Below are 24,856 nucleotides of genomic sequence, written 5' to 3'. Positions count from 1 at the left end.
GGGGAGGGATGGGGGCTGGGGAGGTGGGGTTAGATAGCATGGGGAGAAATGACAGATAGAGCTGAGGGGAAGGAAGGCAGCAAATCACACTGCCATGTGTGTACCTATGCAACAATCTTGCATGTTCTTCACATGTACCCCAAAACCTAAAATGCAATAAAAAATAAATAAATAAATAAATAAATAAATAAATAAATAAATAATAAAACCAAAAAAGAAAGAAAGAAAGAAAAACACACAGAGAGGGGTTGGTTCAAACAGCAACACATGTATATTGCAGACACCTTCTGGAGTTGGGGACCAGCTTAATGCCAGAGCCCACCACTGCTTACAGGCTGGGGTACTTAACAGGTATGGATGGGAGGGATCTGAGCAGTATGGTTTGCTGACCAGCAGGTTATTTATGAGATGTGCTTATGATTAGGTGGTTTGGCCCTTTTTCTGGTGGAATATCACTGTGGTGATGTTCCTTAGAGCTTTGCCAAGCAAGATGTGATAGGAATGTTTTTCAGTCGAGCCTTTGACCACCTTCTGGTGAGGTGGTTAGGCAGGATGTTTCTCACAGCCTGACACCCCATGGAATGTTTCACTTTGACCAAGGTCTGCAAAACCGCAAAGAGCTTACAAAATGGTGCAGTTTGCACTAACACAAATGACCCTAGCTATGCTCCTCTTCTTCTTCCCCATAGATCCCTACCCTATGATTCCACCTTGTTCTTCTCTGGCACAAACCCCTTTCTCAACCTGCATTCCTTCTCATAAAACCCCCCTGGCTATCCAGTCTCTACCCTATTCACCATAAATAATGTCTTTCTGGCCTCTCCCTGTTTTCTTACCAGACACAGGAGACACTGGACAGAGTCTTAGCCTCCAAACAGAGTTTGAAAAAGCCAAAAAAAAAAAAAATCAGAATACCTAACAATATTAGTGTTTTACTACAGGAAGGATAAGAAAATAAATTCAAATCAACTGGAGAATGACCAGTCCCGAGAGAACTCCATGGATCCAATCCAAGAGGAGGAGGATGAAACCCAGATTCATCTGAGTTATATTCACAGGAGGACAAAGACCTAGACTCATCCAAAGGATCTTCACAGGAGGATGAAGACCTAGACTCACGTGAAGGATCCTCACAGGAGGAGGAAGACATGGACTCATCTGAAGGATCCTCACAGGAGGAGGAAGACATGGACTCATCTGAAGGATCTTCACAGGACAGTGGGAAGGATTAGTCACACATGGAGAAACCAAACTTGAAAAATCATCACCACTGATGGTGATGACTACAATGAAATCAAGTTTGAGGAGCTGAAGACTGTGTATCTCTCTGCCTGTTTTCTGATGGTGGGGAGGAAGAGAAGGGGAGAGGCAGGCATTTGGGAAGGGAGGGGGATGAGGCTTTCTAGGGTTGGCCGACAGACCCACAGCTTGAAAGTTAGCCAGACATTGCAAATAAGCACTAGGGGAGGATTGATTCCTGCAGACAAATTTTCTTCTTAAAATTTTATCTCACAGGAGAGGAAAAACAGGACTTGGTGTTTCTTGGAGCATGTAAATGTGTAGAAGGGTATATAAAACGTTCTGTATTGTATGTAGGTGACAGTGACACTCTTTCCAAAAGGAAGACATCAAAATCACCACCTCCAGGCCACATACATCATGGTGGTGTGGGTTGTAACTCACCCAATGCTGTGAGCAACTGAAGCCTCTCAAAAGGACCAAAATCCTCCACCCTACATGTTTAAATCTATTCATCCATTAATGGGCATTAAAGTTGCTTCTATATCTTGGCTATTGTGAATAATGCTACAATGAATATGAGATGGCAGATATATTTTTTTGTTTAGACAGAGTCTCGCTCTGTCACCAAGGTTGGAGTGCAGTGGTGTAATCTAGGCCCACTGCAACTTCTGCCTCCTGGGCTCAAGTGATTCTCCAGCCTCAGCCTCCAGAGTAGCTGGAACTACAAGCATGTGCCACCACAACTGGCTAAGTTTTGTATTTTTAGTAGAGACAGGGTTTCACCTTATTGGTCAGGCTGGTCTTGAACTCCTGACCTGGTGATCCACCCACCTGGGCCTCCCAAAGTGCTGGGATTACAGGTGTGAACCACTGTGCTCAGCTAAGAGTGAAGATATCTTTATGGCGCTGTGATTTCATCTCCTCTGGGTATTTATAGAGAAGAAGGATTGTTGTGTCATATGGTAGTCACTTTGTTTCTTTGAAATGGAGTTTCACTCTGTTGCCCAGGCTGGAGTGCAATGGCGTAATCTTGGCTCATTGCAACCTCCACCTCCCTGGTTCAAGTGATTCTCCTGCATCAGCCTCCTGGGTAGCTGGGACTACAGGCACATGCCACCACACATGGCTAATTTTTGTATTTTTACTAGAAATGAGTTTTCACTATGTTGGCCAGGCTGGTCTCAAACTCCTGACCTCAAGAGATATGCCTGTCTCAGCGTCTCAAAGTGCTGGGATTACAGGAATGAGCCACCATGCCCAGTAGCCAACTTTTTAATTTCTTTAGAAACCTCCATACTGTTTTACGTAATGGTTATACCAATCTACATTTCCACCAAGAGTGTATTGGGTTCTTTCTTCTCCACACCCTCATCAACATTTGCTATTTATTGTCTTTTTGATAACAGTGTTCTTAACGAGTGTGAAGTGACACAGTGGTTTTAATAGGCATTTCTCTTATGATTAATTATATTGAATGCCTTTTAATATATCTGTTACCATGTCAAAATACTATGGAGAAATACCAGAGTATCTTTTACTCAGTCTCCTCCAGTGATAAGATCTTGCAAAAGTATAGTACAACATCACAACGAGACAATGGACATTAAATACCAGATGTGGGTGATGGGGGGATGAAGGCAGCAAACTACCTTGCCATGTGTGTACCTATGCAACAATCCTGCATGATCTGCACATGTACCCCAGGACCTAAACCACAATAAAAAAGGAAAAAAAAAACAAAAGAAAATGGACATTAATACACTCCATCTATTCAAATTTCATCAGTTTTACATGTGTTTGTCTATGTGTGTGTGTGTGTGTGTGTGTGTGTGTGTGTGTGTGTGTGTGTGTGTGTGTTTTAGTTATATTCAGTTTTATCATATGCCTAGATTCAAGGGACAACCACCATAATAATAATACAGAAGAGTTTCATCAACACAAAAGATCTCTCATGTTGTTTTTTAATACTTGCCCCCAACCTTCCTCTCCAGTTCATAACCCCTAGTCACAACCCCTAGTTCCAGTTCATAACCCCTAGTCACCACTATTCTCTGCATATGTAATGTTGTCATTTCGAGAATGTTGTATAAATGGAATCATTCATTAAGCAACCTTTTGGAATTGGTGTGTTAGTCTGTTCTTGCACTGCTATAAAGAAATACCTGAAGCTGAGTAACTTATAAAGCAATAAGATTTAATTGGCTCACAATTCTGTAGGCTTGTACAGGAAGTGTGGTGCCAGGATCTGCTTCTGGTTAGGGTCTCAGGAAGCTTACAGTTATGGCAGGCGAAGGGGAAGCAGACACGTCACATTGTGAGAGAAAGAGAAAGAACAGATGCCACACACTTTTCAAAAGCAGATCATGTCTGAACTCAGAGCATAAACTCACACATCACATAAGAGATTCACCTGGTAATCTAATCACCTACGACTAGAACCCACCTCCAACATTGGGACTTACATTTCAAAATGAAATTTGGAGGGGACAAACATACAAACCATATTGGATATTTTTTCACTCACCATAAGTCTCTAAGGATTCATCCTTGTTGTTGCATATATGAATGGTTTATTGTTTTATACTTCTGAGTGTGATATTCCATGGTATAAATATACCACAGTTTGCCAAATCTTTCTACCTGTTGAAGGACATCTGGCCTGTTTCTAGTTTTTGGCTATTACAAATAAAGCTGTTATAATCATTCACACACAGGATTTTGTGTGAACATAAGATTTCATTTCTCTGTAACAATTATCCAGATTATGGGTAGTATGGTAGTTGCCACAGTTGATTGTGTAAGAAAATTCCAACCTTTCTAGTGTGGGTGTATCATTTACATTTCTACCAGCAGTGCATGCATGATCCAGTTTCTTTGCATCTGCATTAGCATTTGGTTTTGTCATTTTTAAAAGGCTTAGCCTTTCTGGAAGGTATGTACTGATATCTAATTGTGATCTGAATTTGCATTTTCCTGATGGCTAGTGATGTTACACATCTTTTTAATGTACTTACTTGCCATCCAGACATTCTCAGCCCTCTCTTTTTGACAGATTCATGACAATGGGTTAGAATACAGATTTTGACTATATATATATATATATATATATATATATATATATGTATATATATATATACACACACATATATATATACATATATATACATATATACATATATACATATATATACATATATATATATGTATATATATATATATAAAGTCTGAAAATGACACGAAGATCAGAAGATTTTTCCAATAAAAAGATTTAAATGCAGTAAGAGTTTAAACAGGCTAGACTGTGGACCACTTTAACTATGGTTTTAATCTGACAAGAAAAAATTTACTAGAGAACATTGGAATGCTTTAATCTTGGCATTCCAAAACTAACATCTTATGAATAGAATGAGAGGCATTTGATTTAACGGTAGTATCAAAAAATCAACTGAGAGGTTTCAATTGACAGTGAATATATAGTGAACCAAGAATGTGAAGAGGCTGTTCAAAAGCTATTCGTATCTCTGAATAAATTCCATGAAAGCAAGAGGTGACTTTCCATTGTTTGTTGATCAGACTACACTTGAATAAGTATTTTCAGTTGTGGACCTTTAAGAGGAAAAGAGGCAAATTAAATAGTCACTTGAGGAAGAAAGAAATTTGAGTGATGTTGAGACTTGAAATGGTGTCGTAGGGCAAGTGATGGAGAGAACTGTATCAAGAATTGTTCTGATGGGAAACAGACTCTACACTCAAATAGGGAAAATTAGAGAAGAGTTTAATAAATGTCTAACACTTAGTGACTGCAGAGGAATGGGACTGTATAGGGAAACCAGAAGAAATAACTTGCAGTTCGAAAGAGGAAGGCAACTGCGATTAACCCTAAGTTTGGTAGGGTGAATGAGGAGACATTTACTGGAATCTAGAGAATTAGGGAGCTGTGTGTAGATAACTGTCAGACAAAAACTGATGATCTAGGCAAGAGGATGAAACAAGACTACAGAAATTCTGCAAGGAGGTAGCCAGATAAATAAATACTCTGACTTCATGTTCCTCCTTCTACAATCATCGGCAAGGATCTACCATTCACTAAAAACTAACCCGATGCCAGACAACAAGAGAGCTTATGAATACAATCCATGGTGTATATGAGTCAGGTTTTTAGGAGCACCAAGCAGCCTGGAGAATAGTGGAGAATGGATCTAGTGAAGCAAGTGGATGATATATGAAGAACACTGAGCTCAGAGAAGAAGAAGTCTCAGGAGAGATCATAGTGCCAACTCTCTGATACGGTGTCATGTGGAATCAGGTCAGACTTATTTGACTGTCATACCTGGGATTAGTAGGATCACAGTAGGGAACTTAGGAGAAAGTGGCATAAACTCCCCTAGGCAGTTGATGTGTATGAGTTTGTCCTGGAAAAGCTGTTTACAAAATGATCAGCTGTAATTTTGTTCTTTTGGGGCTCAGAAAACAATACCCCAAAATAAAGACCTCAGGAGCAAAAGTTTTTCACCATTCTCCTACACTCCTGTCTCTCAGTCTGATTCTCCTCCAAGGCTAGCCATAGAAACTAGAATCCTTCTTCCCTAAGGTGTCCCAGAGAAACCAAAACCTATTTTCCCTGAAGCCAGTGATAAAACCTAAAAATATGATTCTAATTTACAATTGTCTGATCTACCTTGTTTGACTGTAGGTCAGAAGACCCCCATTTCAGGGGGGTCCCTGCCACACACCCAGAAGGAAGAATGTTGCTCAAAGAAATCCAGTAATAATCTAGACATACAGGCCTTTCTGTGTTTTCCCCACTCAGTTCATGAGTATTAGTTTATACCGTTTTTGTCCAATCCTATTTCTGTACCTCTGTCCATACTTTCTAGGCATAAAATGGACAATTTTCCTTGTATCTTTGAGTCTTCATTCTGAAGGCTGCCATGTATGCCCCTTAAATAAATTTGTATACTTCTTCTTCTATCAATCTGCCTTTCATCGGTGATTTTTGGTGAGGTCTCAGAGGGCCTTGCCCCCTACAGCTCTTTCCTGTGGGTGTGAATATCTCACCAGGCCTGTCACTCTCTACATCAAAATGTCTAACACTTGCTATTATATTTCTCTTGCAAAAAGCATAAAGCTATTGAACTTTTGAAGCTTGATATCACTTGGAAAATAAGAGTTATATTATTTAAAAATTTGAACAGTGACAAGGATGTGTGGTAGCTTGACTGCTAATTTCTTTAAGGTTCAGAATTGACCTTGTTTGCCATGGTATCATCTGGAAATAGCATGGAGCCTGACACAATAGGCAATTAGTAAATATTTGCACAAGCATGGAAAATGAGTTGTAGCATGGTGATGAGAAAAAATACTGATAGTGACTCATATTATATAAAGTTCTAGCCCCAGCTGTGGTTAAAACTAAAAATACAGTCTTGAGTTAGTTAAAGAAACACCCTTTAAAGGTGATGTCCAAGTATCTAATTCCATTAATTTAGGTCTAATTGCTAAATATTTGGGTCTATGTAACACATTATAATCGAAGTGCAAAACCATACAAAATATATCCAAGATAATGAAATAGGTCTCTCTAGCTGAAATATTAATAGAATGCTGAGACTGGTATTTACTCAAAATAGTTGAAGCTATCGACTCAAAAAAATATTTATGCATAGATAGTAGATATAGTGATCTTAATTATATTATTATTTTCATCTTTTACTACCTTAATGTTTTTTCTTGAGTTTTATTTTAGGTTCGGGGGTACACATGCATGTTTGTTACATGACTATACTACACTTGGGTAGTGGTTCTACTAGCCAATAGGTAGTTACAGGTAGTTTTTCCACATAGGTCCTCCTCCCTCTCTCCCTCATCTAGTAGTTTACAGTGTCTATTGTTTCTACGTTTATGTCCACCTGGGCTCAATATTTAACCCCAGCTTATAAATGAGAATATCTGGTATTTGTTTTTCTGTTTCTACATTAATTTACTTAGGATTATGGTATCCGACTCCATCCATGTTGTTGCAAAAGACATGATTCTACTTTTTTTTATGGCTGCATAGAATTGCATGGTGTATATGTACCACATTTTATTTATTCAGTCCACCTACTGATGGGCATCTAGGTTGACTCCATGCATTTGCTATTGTGAATAGTATTGTAGTGAGCACAGGACTGCATGTGTCTTTTGATATAATGATTTATTTTCATTTGAGTATACCCCCAATAATGGGATTATTAGGTCAAAAGGTAGCTCTATTTTAAGTTCTTTGAGAAACAGCTTAATTTTCAAAAGACCCCAAAAGATATTTTTCCCTTAGTAAACCTTAAATCAATGCACATTTTGGCCAGGCACAGTGGCTAATGCCTGTAATTCCATCACTTTTAGATGCTGGGACAGGCAGATTACTTGAGATAGGGAGATCGAGATCAGCCTGGGAAACATGGTAAAACACCATCTCTACCAAAAATACCAAAATAATAGCCAGACATCGTGGTGTGTGCCTGTGGTCTCTAGTACTCAGGACGCTGAGGCAGGAGAACTGAGCCCAAATGGAAGAGGCTGCAACGAGCCAAGATTGAGCCATTGCACTCCAGTCTGGGTAACAGAGTGAGATCCTGTCTCAAAACAAACAAAAATTAACAATGCACATTTAAATGAAGAATATGTCTTTTGCACTGAAATCCTTCACTAAATGGAATGACACTACTAATAACACTAATGATATCTAACACTTTTGAATAATTATGTTTAACATTTATTTAGCATTTACTAAATATCAAGCACTTCATATACATAAGGTAATTTAACCCTCATAAGCAGCTTATGATTCTGATAGTTTGCTATCGGCATCCTTAGGGACTGAGGAATGGAATGGAGGCCACACAGCAAGCTGGGACATAGCGATTCAAACCCAGGTAGTCTCGAATAAAGAAGCTATCTACTCACTATAAATATTGTATTTTGACTTTTCCTCAGAAAGCTAATAGTAAATGTAAATGTTTTCTGGTATATACATTCAAAGATACCATAATTACATATTCATATGCTCTGGTTCCGTATCCCCACCCAAATATTGAATTGTAATCCAAATCTTTCTAGTTTAGCAGGACTCCTCCTGGCCTGGGCTGGCAGTGGACACAGGGTGAGGCTTCTCTGCCCTTAGAAAGGGGAGGGAAGAGTGTGAACAACTGTCTTGTGGTTTCAGTGCCAGCTTACCCAAAGTATAACAGAATGCTAGGTAGACCTCTAAGGTTTTCAACTCTAGTCCTTGACTCCTGAATGGTACCTGTGGACCCAGTTGGGGCCTGGGGCACCTCACCACCCTAAATTTAAGGACACAGGAATTGCTGGCTTTGCTACTGTCTAATAGTAGAGCCCAGGTCCTTTGGTAAACATGGGCTGTAGCCAGGGAGTGGTATAATTTGTACAGTATAATACTATACTGTAAAGCATAATCTGATTTAAAAAATGGGCAAAATATTTGATTCAACGTTTTACAAAAGAAGACACACCAATAACAAACAAGCATATGAAAATATGCTTTACATTATGGATCATGAAATAAATGCAAATCAAAGCTACAATGTGATACCATTCACCTTACTTAAAATGGCTTCTCTCCAAAAGACAGGCAATAACAAATGCCATCGAGAATGTGGAAAAAAGGGAACCCTCATGCACTGTTGGTGGGAATCTAAATTAGAACAATCAGTATGGAGAATAAGTTGGAGCTTTCTCCAGAGACTAACTGTTGAGCTACCATGATTCAGCAGTCCCACTACTAGATATATACAAGACAGAAAGAAAAAGTCTACATCAAAGATATTTCTGCACTTCTGTGTTTGTTGCAGCACTGTTTACAATAGCTAAGATTTGGAAGCAGCCTAAGTGTCCATCAACAGATTAATGAATAAAGAAAATGTAATATATATACCTAATGGAGTACTATTCAGCCACACAGACAAACAATGAGATTCCGTCGCTTGCAACGGCACGGATGTAGCTGCAGATCATTATGTTAAGTGAAATAAGCCAGGCACAGAAAGACAAACATAGCATGTTCTAACTTATTTGTGGGGTTTAAAAATCAAAACAATTGAACTTATGTACATAGAGAGTAGAAGAATGGCTACCAGAGTCTGGGAATAGTAATGGCAGTCTTGGGGATGGATGGGGATAGTTAATTGGAACAAAAAATAGAAAGAATAAATAATACCTCCTATTTGATAGACCAATATGGTGAATATTATCAATAATAACTTCATTGCACATTTTTAAATTACTTAAATAGTGTAATTGGATTATAACTCAAAGGCTAAATGTTTGAGCAGATGGATAGTCCATTATCTATGAATTATTCATTTTGTATTTCATGCCTGTATCAAAATATCAAATGAACCTTACAAATATATACACCTACTGCATACTCACAAAAATTAAAAATTGAAAAAAATGAAAAAGATATCCTTTTATATAGACAAATGGATACATCACATGCCTATACTCAACAGAAGCAATAACTAGTCCTCAAGTAAGTTGACACTAGCCTTTCCCACACAGTTTATCCTCAATTTGCTTGGTAATTTAGGTGACTGTCTAGCTTAGATAATTGTCTATATCCAGAGAAAAAAATAAACTTCTCATGCCTATATGATAGGAAATTGTTTTGTAACTATGAACAAGGCTCCTTTTGAAGTTACCTTCCTACCCTCCCTCAGATACTAAGAGATAAGGGTGCTAATTTAATGATTACATTTTAAATACATGGTCTCCAGATCTTTTAAAAAAAACACATTCTTGTGTTTTTTACAAAGCTGGAAAATGTTTCTTACAAAGTTGGAAAATGCTTATTTTTCTTTTGCATATATGTACAATCTTCAGTGTATTTACAGAAAGAACTTACAAGTTTTCTAAATTAAATGCACTACAGAAAATGGGAAAAGAATAGAGAGACTGAGCTGTTGTTAATCAGATAACAACAAATTATGACAGTTGGCTTTCTAATTTTATATTCATTAAATATTCATTAGTATACTACAAATCCATTTAGAAACAGAAGTATAAGTACTGGCTTGCTATTAAATTGAATGCATTAAGAGGCCAATCCAGAAAAGTTTGTGAACTACAGCTTAAAACACACTCCGAAATTATGCAGAATGCACCATCCTCTTTCCCCAATTATTCCTTTCTGTCTTCTCTGTCTTTCACCTTTCCCAGATTTACTTGCATCCATTTTACTCACTGGCATTCATGAGTATTCATTCATCTATTCATGGAGAGAATATCTGGGCCCAGATTCCCTGTGCTGATGCCACCCCAGCTCCTGGGAATTTGGCTGCTAGCAGCTCCCAGCTGCCTCTCCTGGATGAAAGTTGCCATAGGCCTCCCAGACCTGCTTTGTTCTGGGATATGTCCCTTTCAGGGACTGGATGACTAGCTACATCTGAGATACAAAGGCCAGGCAGTCTGACACAAAGGCTTGCATTTTTGCTTCAATTTAGTATAAATTCAAAGGATCATCCAGCCCTGGATCCCCCAGTGAATCAAATGAGGCCCCATTTGCAAACTGATTGAAGGTTAGTATCTGCCACTACTACCCGTTCCTTCTTCATCCCTCACAGGCCTGTTTTTTGTCAATGACATAATGCACCCAGCAATTAAGAAGATAGTTTTATTTAGACTATCGAAATAGGAAGTGTGAAAAGACAAAATTACAACAAATACAGTTTTGCAGACTTTAATTCGATTTAAAACTGAGTCTTGAATCAGACCCTACTGAAAATGATTCAAAATGCTCCACCCTACCACACATGCTGGTCATATTTATACTCAGAGTAAATGAAGTGACATACAAAAATAACCTGATTGGCCGCACTTTGTAATTGCCTTATATGGTCATATTTTGGCAGCTTTCAGCCTCATTGGCTGGCCATTCAGCTTCTATGATTGACTGAGATTTGGCTACTTGTTTCACCACAGTAATTTCAGTTTAGGTTACAGTCTGTTTATACATCAAGTTAGGATTAGGTCTTGCTTCTCTACATATGGTGAAACCTTTAGGTCAAACTTAAAACATGTATGGAAGCAGCTTTAGGTGAAACTTAGTTCAAGATAACAAGGAACTAGATATTAATGAGGAAGTTTTCAATGCAAATAAAGGAGGACCTTTTTTTTTTATGGCGATAAGAGACAAGGGAGTCATCTGTATCATTCAGGAATCCTGTAGGGGCAAGTGGAAATATAGAGGTGGGTCTTATCTTCCAATACGTAAACATGTTAGGGTGGTGTGGTCCTTGGTGGCTAGCCATTTCTGAAACAGAAAAGGGTGGTGATGGTGATGCAGGACAGGCAATCCCCAAAATTTGAGGTTAGCCCAGGAAGTTTCTTGGCTTCACCCAGGAAGGAATTCAAAGGTAAACTGGTGGCGTTAAACAGCAACTGTTTTTGAAGTGGTAGTATATGGCATCAACAGACTAAGTGGGCCTTGCTCTGGCCCATTCCCACCCTGTGGAGTATACTTTTGCTTTTAAATAAATCCACTTCTCCTTGCACAGCAGGGCTCGGGTCCCCAGAATAGCAGCTCAGAGGCAGTTCTGCAGTCATGTTTAGGCCTAGTACTAAGTATATGCAAAGTAAGGGGTAATTTATGCAGAGATTTATTGGTGAGGGTGATAACTTTCAGGTCATCAGGTTGTTGCTGTGGAAAGTGGTATAACTTCTGGGTGCTGCCACGGCATGAGAAACTGACATGGCACACTGGTGAGTTGGTCTTATGGAAAGCAGCTTCCACTCCAGACCTTATTAGCTAGTAGTAAATTTGGTTCATTTTCTGAGTCCTGCCTCTAGAGTCAAGTCCCATCTCCTACCGCATTGCCCTGTCCTTATCCTTAAGGGGACTTCAGAGGGGTGAATGTTCATCTTCTGTAACTGGTTCCCCCTAAGTTTGTCAGCATAGGTCCTGCTAGTGCTGAGGAGCAAAAATCTCTGGATATCTTATCTAAGGGTCCCAGAAACAGGATGCTTTCATTCTCCAGGTCACTATACAGATAGGTTGGAAGCCTTGTGGCACCATTGTCTTTACCTGGAACTGTTGTAATCTACAAAACACAAACTTTACTAAGAGATTAAACAAGTAAGGGCCAAAAATTAGTGACAAGACAGCTACCAAACTTTGTAGAAAAGGTAGGTAAAAACAAGGTGAGATTTGTGAAGGTACTTTTGATAGTTGACCAAATATTGTTGGGGTCATTGCTCTGGTTATGAGGCAGGAGAATAGGATCTGTAGACAGGGAACCTAACGCCAATTCATACTTGCTTTCTAGAACTAAATTAAAAGGAAAACCCAACTTTCCATGCCCAGGTAACGAAAGGACCAGCGGCTACTCCCTTTGCAACCCCCGATCATTTTCTGTATGGCAGATGAAAAATTGAGAGTACCTCTGATTGATTCCCTTTTTTTTTTTTTTTTTTTTTTTTTTTTTTTTTGAGACAGAGTTTCACTCTTGTTACCCAGGCTGGAGTGCAATGGCGCGATCTTGGCTCACTGCAACCTCCGCCTCCTGGGTTCAAGCAATTCTCCTGTCTCAGCCTCCTGAGTAGCTGGGATTACAGGCACATGCCACCATGCCCAGCTAATTTTTTGTATTTTTAGTAGAGACGGGGTTTCACCATATTGACCAGGATGGTATTGATCTCTCAACCTTGTGATCCACCCACCTCAGCCTCCCAAAGTGCTGGGATTACAGGCTTGAGCCACCGCGCCTGGCTGATTGATTCCCTTCTACCACCAGTCTGGCTGGTTGTTGGCCAAGTCTTCACTTGCATATAACTTTGCAACTTCACTTCAGCCTGTGATTGGTCACTTTCTGCAACCAATAAGATGTTTGCAGAGGGGGTAACTTTGTAACTTTGCTTCGGCCTTTGATTGCAACCAATTTGACTGGTTGTGGGCCACTACTTCATTTACATATAGTGTACACCAAGCAACCAATAGGAAACCTCTAGAGAGTTTTTCCAAGAAAATTCTGTAACTGGACTCTTGAACCACTTGCTCTGGCCCACACCCACCCTGTGGAGTGTACTGCTACTTACAATAAATCTCTATTTTTGTTGCCTCACTCTTTCCTTGCTTTGTTTGTGCGTTTTGTCCAATTGTTTGTTCTAAGTGCCAAGAACCTGGACACCCTCTACTGGTAACAGTTATATCTATTTAACCAGGTAGCTTGCTCATAGATCTTTTGAACTTTAATATCAACTTGTCCATATGGACATCAGGTTGTATTAATACTTGCACAAACTCCACCTTTTTCAGCCAGTAAATAATTTAATTTAATAACAGCAAATAGTCTGTTATCAATAACTACATTTGCCAAAGAGTCTAGAGACCCTTGAATTTCCACTAATGCTTGAACTCTGTTGCTGGCTAAGGATTATAGAGTTTCAGTAAAGTTCTTTAGGATTAACTCATTAGGCAAAGCAGTCCCACGGTGCTGCCAGTCCTACTGCTGCCCTGATTCCTGCCTGAATTAATCCTATTGCTTGCATACTTATGGTATTCTTGGGTCTTATGAGGTTATAGACAGTGATCCCTGGAGAGGCAAGGGTGGCCAATCTACATTCACCTCAGTTCCAAGTTTTTGATACATAAGGAAAACTACTCTTAAAAGAACTGATTCCCTAGGGCAGGCATCCCCAAACTTTTTACACAGGGGGGCCAGTTCACTGTCCCTCAGACCGTTGGAGGGCCATCACATACTGTGCTCCTCTCACTGACCACCAATGAAAGAGGTGCCCCCTCCTGAAGTGTGGCGGGGGGCCGGATAAATGGCCTCAGGGGGCCACATGTGGCCCACAGGCCGTAGTTTGGGGACACCTGCCTTAGGGAGTTGAGAGCAGTTATGGGATGTGAATTCTTCCCATTCATGGCCACAAATAAAAATGAGCCTAGTTGGGCACAAATTGAGGCCTAAAGAGGTGTGATGTTTATTCTTTGCTGCCAAGTTGGGTCTGTAGAGATATTTTTCCCTGTTCCAATGGGGTTGATTTGAACAATCTTTTTTTTTCCAGAAGAGGGCAGTAGTCCTACCCTCTCAGACTAGGTAGCTGTTTTCCCCTTGTATGTTCTCATCTGGGAGAAGGCACCAAATATGGTCTCCTTGCTTACAAATGGAATCCCATTTACCTTGCTGCAGCCTTGGGAACTTGGCAACTAAAGTTGTATCAGAGTTTTTGTGTCATTAACACAACAGTGGGTACAAAAAATAGAATCATTAGTGCACTGAACTTCCAAAGTCTAGGTAATACTGGTAGGGGGGTTCAGGCAGAATCTGCTAAGTGGTAGGAAGTTCCACTTAACAAGCAGGGGTTTGGGTATTTTGGGGTCACTATGGTAAGTAAGGAGGTCTCAGGGATCATTGTGAGATTTTCCAGATAGGCCAGAAGATGGAAATCTATCCTAGGGATGTTGACAAATATAGCAACCACAGAGATGATTTCTTGATGCTATAATTTTTGAAATATGTACTATAGAATTTTGTTCCCCCTCACACACTGGATTAGGTTAACTGGAAGAGCAAATAGGATTAACAGTGGCAGCATGGTATCCAGGTGAGCCTTAGAGCTGTATGTACACCTAACAAGCATAAAAGAGATTATTCCTTGGAGGAGGCAGCTGGTGAAAGTAATAGAAAAGAAGTACTAAAGTCAGGAAGAAGGTAAAGATTAATAGTCCTGTTTCCATCTACACCATATTACCAATTTTGGCTGGGTATTGATTATTTTAAATAGACAAAGGAGGTCTTCCAAAGGTTTACAGAAGTCAGTTGTGCTGTCCTTTCTTTGTGTTTATGATGCATGTTGACTTCTGTGTAGGTGTACAGAAGTTGTTATTCCTTGAAGTTTAACAGCAGTTAGGGTGCTTCGTATCTGATAAGGGCCCTTTCAGGTTGGTTGTAATTGTTTCATGGGGATCCTTCTTCTAAAGTTGTTTTAATGAGACAAAATATCCTGGTTGAATAGGGAACCTGTTTTTTTCCTTTGTGGGGACAGGTGATATTTTTATATTGGAGTGCCTTTTGAACCCAACCTAAATTCTATCATGGAGGGGAAGGTTTCTATACCTGATTAGTACAAGCCAAGACCACAGCAGGTGAATGCACAGAATCAATAGACAAGTCTGTTTTACAACCATATTTTCCTGTTTCTAGTTTCTAACTCCCAGTTCCTGGTTCCAATACTGCTCAAAGTGGTTTCAAGGACCAATGAGTGCCCATCCAAATCCACCCTCATCCAGCCTAGAATATACAACTGGCTGTAAGTCCCCTAACTCAAAGACCTCAGCCATAGGGTTCCACTAAGGGACAGGGGGATTAAAGTAACTGTTACCAAGTGTACTTTTCAGCTTTCTGTTTTTATTTTTTCCTCTTTTGCCCTGTTCTTATTTTGTAAACTTTAAAGGGTATATTTAAGAGTTGGCATATAGTGGTATGAGGTCTCATTGCTGCTTTTTGTTGCTTCCTCCTAATATTAGGGGTGACTGAGTAATAAAATGTATACAAAGGAAAGCTTACCCCTCTGGTGAGTCTGTGTCTGCATTAGTATATTTCCTGAGTGCCTCAATTAAACATCCCAGAAACAGAGCAAGGATTTTATCATTTCCCTGAGATATTTTTCTAACCTTGTTATAATTCACTAGCTTAACCACACACTTTTTCCTCCACATTTTCCCACAGCACAGCAAGTGGAGGATAATATTTGAAAATCATGAGAAATATTTGTTACATCAAATAGCACAGTCAACTTAAAAACTCCTCTAAAAACTTTACTGGATTCTCTGAAAATTGGCCATATTTTTTCTTAGAAAATTACACATAAACTCATTGTTCTCTCACCTCCATTTACTACCTCTTGCAAGGAACACAGTTTGACTTTAGAAGCTGATATGGGACCCCACACCTGACGGTACTGGTTGGGTTTACTTTCTTGGGCAGCAGGGTATATATGCTCGGGCCAGTTGGATAAGGGGAAGAGGTGCCTGATAACCTTGGGGTGGAATCCTTCATTAGAAGACTGGTGTGAATCCCCTCCTAATTGAGGGATGAAGGAGGCTTTAGGGAGGGCATAAGCATTCTAGGGGAACAGCTAGGAGGGGATCCCTTAGGCATGACTTTCTGGTGCCTAGAAGTAATGTGAGTTAGTAAAGAGCCATAAATCCTGCACATAAGGAACCTCTTCCCATTTTTCTTCTTTATTAAAAAATAAGTCTAATTATAAAATACCATTATAACATGTAGAACCATGTTCACTTTGAATCTGTTGGCTTTATAATTTGTACTGAACCCAAATTGTGTTGCAATAGAAACTGTTTATTTTTCTTTATGCCAAATTTGAATTTGCTCCGATAGCCTAAAAGATGCCCTAGTGGTGAGTCCTCTGGGATGCTCACTGTTGTATCCATGTCTAGTAAGGATCTCTACAGGGGGTTTTAGTTAACCTAAATTTAGCAAAAGCCTAGTTACATTTCCCTTTTAAATTCCTTCCTTCTATAAAGGTGTGAATATAGATAGCAGGGTGTTATAAAAGTGGATTATGAGCTACAAATGGGCAGTTGGATGTTAAGCCTAAATTCCACAAAGAGTGAGAGTTTGGTGCAGAGGGGCACTAAACAAATGAAGAAAGAGAAAGGAGTAAACAACATTACCCAAGGGGAGACTTGTTCTGAATTTCTGGAGAACCTACCCAGTAGCAGAGACACCAAAAAGAAAATATTCAGGCGGCCACTTGTCTACTGCTGTTGGTGGCTGTCCTTTACTGCAGAAGCCTGAGAACTCTCAATTCCTTTGAACAGGAGGGTTTTGAGAAAGGCTGTTATAAGATGGTCCATAGAAAGTGGCTTGAAACTAGCTATTAGGAACATAATACTTCTAATTTTAGGGCAGAAAATTCAAGACCAATATTTCCCTGTGGGGATGGCCTATAACCCACAATCATAGAGAGAATGTCAATGCCAAAAACCCCAGAGCATCCAGGGAAGCAGCTTATAATATCAATGTTAACAACCCAGAGTACTCAAGTTTCAGCCAATAAAGGTTACCTCACCAAATGTTTAAAATCCTGCAACACCTAGGAAGTGGCCAACAGTAAACCCAATACTAAGCTAAGGTCACAGAACAACATGACTCTTGTGTCCCAGAGTCAACACAATAGGCTACCTGTCACACCCAAGTGTCCTGATATAAATAATTGCCCAAGTACAGTTAATAGAAATTTGAAAGCAAACAAGACTGCAAACAAAACATAGATATTAGTACTGACAAAAAAAAAGATTGATGGAGCAATAAACTGGAGTTAGAGGAGAAATGACGAAGGGAAGCAGTGGCAAAGGTATACTTCAGGACACCATCCCTAGCTTACCTGATATTACTGTGGGGGACAGAGTGGACACTCACCCATCTACTGGTGTCAAAATGGTGCCAACCCATCTTCCACGTGGGACTGGGTGTAGGTTTCTACAGGTTTCCTCAGGTTGTATGGGCTCAGATGCCATGCAGAGCAGGAGGAAGTCAACACAGGGACCAGTAACCCACTGGTCTGCCAGTTGGAGCAGTGGGTCTCACAGAAGGCAGCAATTCTATGGCTACTTGCCAATCTGTTCAGCACTAGTGCTTCCCAGGGAAAGACGATGGCTCTTCAAAGTGACTTTGGTTAGTGTTCCACCTCTGTAAAGTTAGTAGCTCTTTATTGTTACAGTCACAATTTTATATCTCTTGCAGACTTGATCACAGACTGCTTCAGCATCACTTGCCGTATCGCTAATCCCTGCCTCTTGCTGCTTTCGTGACTGCTGTCTCTCATCAATCACCACTTCTCTATCTCCGTTGTCTCCTTTCTACCAATTTCTGCTAACTCTGGTGTCTTTGTCCTTTCACTAGTCACCAGAGGATGCAGGACAGACAATCTCCAAAATTTGGGCTTAGCCCAGGAGAGTTCTTGACTTATCTCAGGAAAGAATTCAAGTATTATCCAATGGTGTTAAACTGCAATGTTTATTGAAACAGCTATGTACAGCAGCAACAGAAGTACCGTTCCTTCTGAAACAGGGCTGTCCCATAATAAATGTGCCTACAACAGCAGGTCACAGGTAGATCTGCATTTATGTTTTTACCTACTTTTAGTTATATGCAAATTAAGGGGCAATTTATGCAGAAATTTCTAGGATGGGGGTGATAACTTCTAGGATATTGGGTTGTTGTCATGGAAAGCAGCAGGAACTTGAGGGTGGTGCCATGGCAATGGTAAATTGACATGACACACTAGTGTGTGTGTCTTATGGAAAGCTGCTTCCACACCAGACCTGTATTAACTAGTCCTCAATCTGGTTCATTGTCCAAGCCCCACCTCCGGAGTTGAGTCTTGCCTTCTACTTCAGTGGTGTCCATGGTGGAGTTGGTGGCAATGGTGGGTGTGGTGGTGTTTGAAAACAAACTTTGATTAATTTTTATTGAACTACCAAGCCGTATACTTAGTACTTTTATGTGGATTACCTTGCTTAATATTACACACAAAAAATGCCTATAGTATGGTTGTGAATTCTATATTGTGGATTTATCAGGGTGATTAAATGAATTAATGTATGAGAAAATGATCATTGAACTCATTCACAATGTTTAGTTCCCTCCCTAAAAATAAAAATAAATACATTTTCACTGCTGGCTTTTGATAGTCTATTTAGAGTCTAATTATAAATTATTATTGAACTTAACCACATTACTAACCTGTAATTTTACAAAGCAACATGTATACCATCATCTTCTATTTGTTTGCACACAAAAAAAACAGTAAGCAAAATCTTGTTCATCTGTGTATATTTGAGTACATACAGGTGCATCAGTTTTTAAGTTTCTTTGAACAAAGGAAACAATTAGAAGGTATACCACAAGCTCATTAATATTTCTTACTAAAAAAAGTATGAGACATGGAAGGTTGGTGTAGGGGTTAGAATAATTTCCAGTTTTTTAAAATTGAGATTAAATTATACATATTTATCATGTCCAACATGATGGTTTGAAGTATACATACATAGTTTAATGACTAAATCTAACTAATTAACACATATTTTACCTCATATAGTTATCTTTTTGTGGTGAGTACACTTTACATCCACCCGCTTCATTTTTCAAAAATACATTACTAATTATATTTGCTATGCTGTACAATAGACCACTGATTCTTTCTTCTTTTTACTACTGCATGATCTCACAACTTCTAACATATTATAAAATTTTCTTATTATTTATCTCGTATTCACTATCATGTAAAGTCCATGGGTACAGACATATCAGAAATTTTCATTCTCTGCTATATTCCAGGCAATTTTAATGATGCTAGACATATAATAAGTACCCAACAACTATTTTTTAAAAGATTTAATTTCAGTGTAATATTGTAAAATTTACTCAAGACTTTCCCTGAACTTTTCTTGATAGTTTGTTACTTAGTGTTATCTATTTTCAGTGGATTCATTTACTCATTTTTTTTTCCAGTTGATTAGTACTACTAAAAAGGAGAACTGCTAACCTCATTTTTCCTAGTTTCTCTTTATCTTGTCATGTGTCTAAGGCATTGCATAATTAAAGCCAAAACAGGCTCCATATCATCATAAATTAAGGTTTTATGTAAGTCCATTGGGATCAGCAGTTATGACCCTGCTTTTATTTCTGTCATTGACATTTTATGTCCTCTCCCTTTTTTCTTGGTTAACGTAGGAGAGTTAAATCAATTTTATTGAACTTTGGAGTAGGTGAAGAAAGATCACAGAATAGAAAGCTCCATCCCTTGTCCCTCCCTGCAAGGACATGAAGTTAACAACTATCTACATCAAAAAAGCACCTTCATAAGAATCAAAAATCAGGTGAGCACTCATCATAGTATTTGGTTTTAATTTCATATAGCTAAAAGAGATACTAAAGAGATAGAAAAAACAGTCCCAAATCACCAGCACCACCCTTTCTCCATTCCTGGCATCTGCAGCCTATTGACCAGAACATCTCTGGACACTGTGGGAAGGAGAAAACAGCAATTGTGAGACATAGAACTAAGTGTTTTCCTGTTAGAACAGGAAGGGAAACCAGACTAAACTAAGCTGACACTTGCCCACAAAGGGAACATTTAGACCAGCGCTAGCCAGAGGGCAGTCTCTCATCCCAGCATTCCTAACTTGAGTGCCTTCAAACCTTGCTATTGAGGGCTAAAGTGCCCTCTGTCTGAGTAAACTTGAAAGGTAGCCTAAACCATAAGGACTGCAACTCTTAGCCAAATCCTAGTGCCAAACTCGGATGAGAGAAAGTGGACTGTGGTGGCATGCAACATACTGAGACACCAGCTGTGACAGCCAAGGAAGTGCTGGCATTATCCCTCCCCTAACGTCAGGCTACACAGCTAAAAAAAAAAACCCCAAAAGATTCCACAATAAAACTGTTATAATCAATAAACAAATTCAGCAATTTGCAGGATACAAAATCGACATATAAAAATCAGTGGCATTTCTAAATGCCAAAAGAAAACAATGTGAACAAGAATGCTTTAAAAAAGGGATCTGATTTGCAATGGCCACACATAAAATTAAATATCTAGGAATAAACTCAAGCAAAAAAGTGAAATATCTCAGTAATAAAAACTAAAAGACACCAATGGAAACAATGGAAAAGGACACTTAACAAATAGAAAAATATTCCTTGTTCATGGATTGAAAGAATTTATATGGTTAAAATGTCTATATTACCCAAAGCAACCTACAGATTCAGGGCAATCCCTATCAACATACCAATGACATCCTTCACAGAAATAGAAAAAAAAAAGAAATCCTAAAATTTACATTAAACAACAAAAGATGCAGAATAGCCAAAGTTAACCTAAGCAAAGGAGCAAACCCAGAGGAATCATGTTACCTGAGTGCAAATTAAACAATACAGCTAAAGTCATCAAAATGGCATAATTCTGGCAAAAAAAAAAAAATTAAAATAGACACATAGACCAATGGAACAGAATAGAGGTCCCAGAAATAAATCCACACACCTAGAGGGAACTCATTTTTGACAATGATTCCAAGAACATATGCTGGGGAAAAGAGTTTCGAAGATGAATGGTGCTCAGAAATCTGGAGATCCATAGGCAAAACAATGCAACTGGATCCCTATCTCTAGGCCTATATAAAAGTCAAATCAACATGGATTCAAGGATTAAATCTAAGACCTCAAACCATGAAACTACTACAAGAATATACCAGGGAAAAACTCCAGGATATTGGTCTGTATAAACATTCCTTAAGCAATATTTCACAAGCCTGGGTAACCAAGACAAAGATGGAGAAATGATATTACATGTAGCTAAAAAGCTTCTGCAAAGGAAGGGATATATAATCAACAAAGTGAATAGACAACCCACAGAATGGGAGAAAATATTTACAAACTACCCATCTGACAAGGGATTAATAACCAGAATATATAAGCAGCTCAAACAACTTTATAGAAAAAAATCTAAAAATACAATCAGAAGATTGGCAAAAGTTTTGAATAGGTACTTCTCGAAAGAAGAGATAAAAACAAGAAAGAAGCACATGAAAAGATGCTTAACATAATTGTTCATCAGAGAAAAACAAATCAAAACTACAATGAGGGAATGCTGGGAAGATGGCCGCCTAAGAACAGCTCAGGACTTCAGCTCCCAGTGAAAGTGCAGAGGGTGAGTGGACACCGCATTTCCAGATGAACTCTTATTGCCCACAGACCAGGAGATACCCAGGCAGAGGGGTCGCCAGCTTCGCAGTCCCAGCCGGTGTGGCTGTTTTGGCCCCCGCGGGGCTGATTCCGCCCGCGCGGCTGCTGTGATCACACCCTGTTGCAGCGGTTCTCCGTACAAAAGCCACTGGTCTGGGAGCCCTCTTAGCTGGCAATCAGAGCCCTGAGATAGCAGAGTTGCCCAATCATCTGAAATAGCGAGCCAGGCCAGGAGATACCTAGGCAAAAAATCCGCCAGGAGCCGGCGCTGCAGTTCAAGCTGACTCAGTGAGTCGCAGCATGGGAGATCCCGGCGCCTTTTCAACAAGTGACTGGAACGAGGGGTCGTTCAACTTAAAAGAAAAGATTCTGAGTCAGCGAGCCAGGTGATCAGGCTCGGTTGGTCCCACCCCTCGACCCCCAACAACAACGAAAACAAAAACAGTAATTGGAAACCCTCTGGGTTGAGCCCTTCAAAACAAGCACAGCTGAACCGGGATGGTCCGGCTCGGTGGGGGAGGGGCTTCCGCCATTACTGAGACTCTCCACCGCTATGGAGGCAGGCTGCCGTTGCCGAGGCAACCCACCATTGCCAAGGCAACCTGCCACAACAGAGAGAGTCCGCCATAACAGAGGCAGGGCCACCATTGCTGAGACAGTTCTAACTACGCCCATATAAACAGGACTGCAGGGAAGAGCTGAGGGCAGCTGGGCAGAGCCCACAGCAGCTCAGCAAAGCCCCTGCGGGCAGGCAGTGGCTAGGCGTGCTGCTAGCTGGGTGGGTCAGACCTGAAAGAAAAATCATAAAAGGAAGTAGTGCAACGGAAACTCATAAAGCTCCAACTTCCTGGGACAGAGCACCTGGGAACAAAAAGTGCTTTCTGAGTTCAGCTGCAGCAGACCTAAACATACCTGCCCAGCAGCTCTGAACGAACAATGGAGCTCATAACTCAGGACTTAAGCCCCAATAAAAGATAGACTTTCTCCTCAAGTAGCTCCCTGACCCCCATAGATCCAAAGACTCACCTCATAAAGGAGAGAACGGACTGACAGTAGGCGAGCATCCTTCTGGGACAAAGATAGCAGAAGAGGAAACTGACAGCAACCCTTACTGTTCTGCAACTGCTGCAGGTGATCGCCAGGCAAGCAGGGCCTGGAGAGGACCTCAGCAGTCCTACAGCAGAGGGGCTAGACTGTTAGAAGGAAAGCTTAAAAAAAAAAAAAAAAAAAGTAACTTCAGCATCCACAAACTAGAAGCTCACTCAGAGACCCAATCTGAAAGACAGTAATTACAAAGACAACAGGTGGATAAACCCACAAAAATGGGAAGAAACCAGCGCAAAAAGGATAAAAACTCCCGAAACCAGAACACCTCTCCTCCTCAAAGGGATCACAACTCCTCACCAGCAAGGGAACCAGACCGGAAGGAGCAGGAGGGTGATGAAATGACAGAATCAGACTTCAGAAGGTGGGTAGTAAGAAACTACAGTGAGCTAAAAGAACACGTTCTAACCCAACGCAAAGAGAATAGGAACCTTGAAAAAAGATCAGACGAAATGCTGACGAGAATGGACAGCATAGAGAGGAGTATAAGTGAATTGATGGAGCTGAAAAACGCAACACAAGAACTTCGTGAAGCATGCACAAGCTTCAACAGCCGAATTGACCAAGCAGAAGAAAGGATATCAGAGGTCAAAGATCAACTCAATGAAATAAAAAGAGAAGGCAAGAACAGAGAAAAAAGTGCAAAAAGGAATGAACAAAATCTTCAAGAAATGTGGGACTATGTGAAAAGACCTAATCTACGTCTGATAGGTGTACCTGAATGTGATGAAGAGAATGAATCCAAGCTGGAAAATACTCTTCAGGATATTATCCAGGAAAACTTCCCCAACCTAGCAAGGCAGACCAATATTCAAATACAGGAAATGCAGAGAACACCACAAAGATATTCCTCAAGAAGAGCAACCCCAAAGCACATAATCGTCAGATTCACCAGAGTTGAAATGAAAGAGAAAATGCTAAGGGCAGCCAGAGAGAAAGGTCGGGTTACCCACAAAGGGAAGCCCATTAGACTCACAGCAGATCTCTCAGCAGAAACCCTACAAGCCAGAAGAGATTGGTGGCCAATATTCAACATCCTTAAAGAAAAGAACTTTCAACCCAGAATCTCCTATCCAGCCAAACTAAGCTTCATAAGCGAAGGAAAAATAAAATCCTTTGTGAACAAGCAAGCACTCAGAGATTTCATCACCACCAAACCTACTCTACAAGAACTCCTGAAAGAGGCTCTACACATATAAAGGAACAACCAATACCAGCCACTCCAAAAACACACCAAATGGTAAAAGAGCATCAACACAATCAAGAAGCTGCATCAACTAACCAACAAAACAGCCAGGTAGCATCAAAATGACAGTATCAAATTTACACATAACAATACTGTCCCTAAATGTCAATGGACTAAATGCCCCAAACAAAAGACACAGACTGGCAAATTGGATAAAAAGACAAAACCCATCAGTGTGCTGTATCCAGGAAACCAATCTTACATGCAAGGATACACAAAGGCTCAAAATAAAGGGATGGAGGAAGATCTACCAAGCAAATGGAGAGCAAAAAAAGCAGGAGTTGCAATTCTCATCTCTGATAAAATAGACTTTAAAGCAACAAAGATCAAAAGAGACAAAGAAGGACATTACATAATGGTAAAAGGATCACTGCAACAAGAAGAGCTAACGATCCTAAATATATACACACCCAATACAGGAGCAACCAGATACATAAGGCAAGTTCTTAATGACTTACAAAGAGACTTAGACTCTCACATAATAATAGTGGGA

The 24,856-nt window shown here is 39.9% G+C and overlaps 1 protein-coding gene across 1 annotated transcript; it reads left to right on the top strand.

Annotated features, from left to right (window-relative positions):
• Positions 1 to 501: 501 nt before the first annotated feature.
• LOC120361807 (sperm protein associated with the nucleus on the X chromosome N2-like) lies at positions 502 to 1,232 on the top strand. Its single transcript, XM_074391572.1, is given in 4 exon segments — positions 502 to 534; positions 840 to 893; positions 895 to 1,030; positions 1,069 to 1,232. Coding segments are annotated over 4 exon segments (387 nt in total).
• The last annotated feature ends 23,624 nt before the right edge of the window (positions 1,233 to 24,856 follow it).

The sequence above is a fragment of the Saimiri boliviensis genome, chromosome X (assembly GCF_048565385.1).
Source record: "Saimiri boliviensis isolate mSaiBol1 chromosome X, mSaiBol1.pri, whole genome shotgun sequence".
Taxonomy (NCBI): Eukaryota; Metazoa; Chordata; class Mammalia; order Primates; family Cebidae; genus Saimiri; species Saimiri boliviensis.
This window is presented reverse-complemented; position numbering and strand designations above follow the sequence as displayed.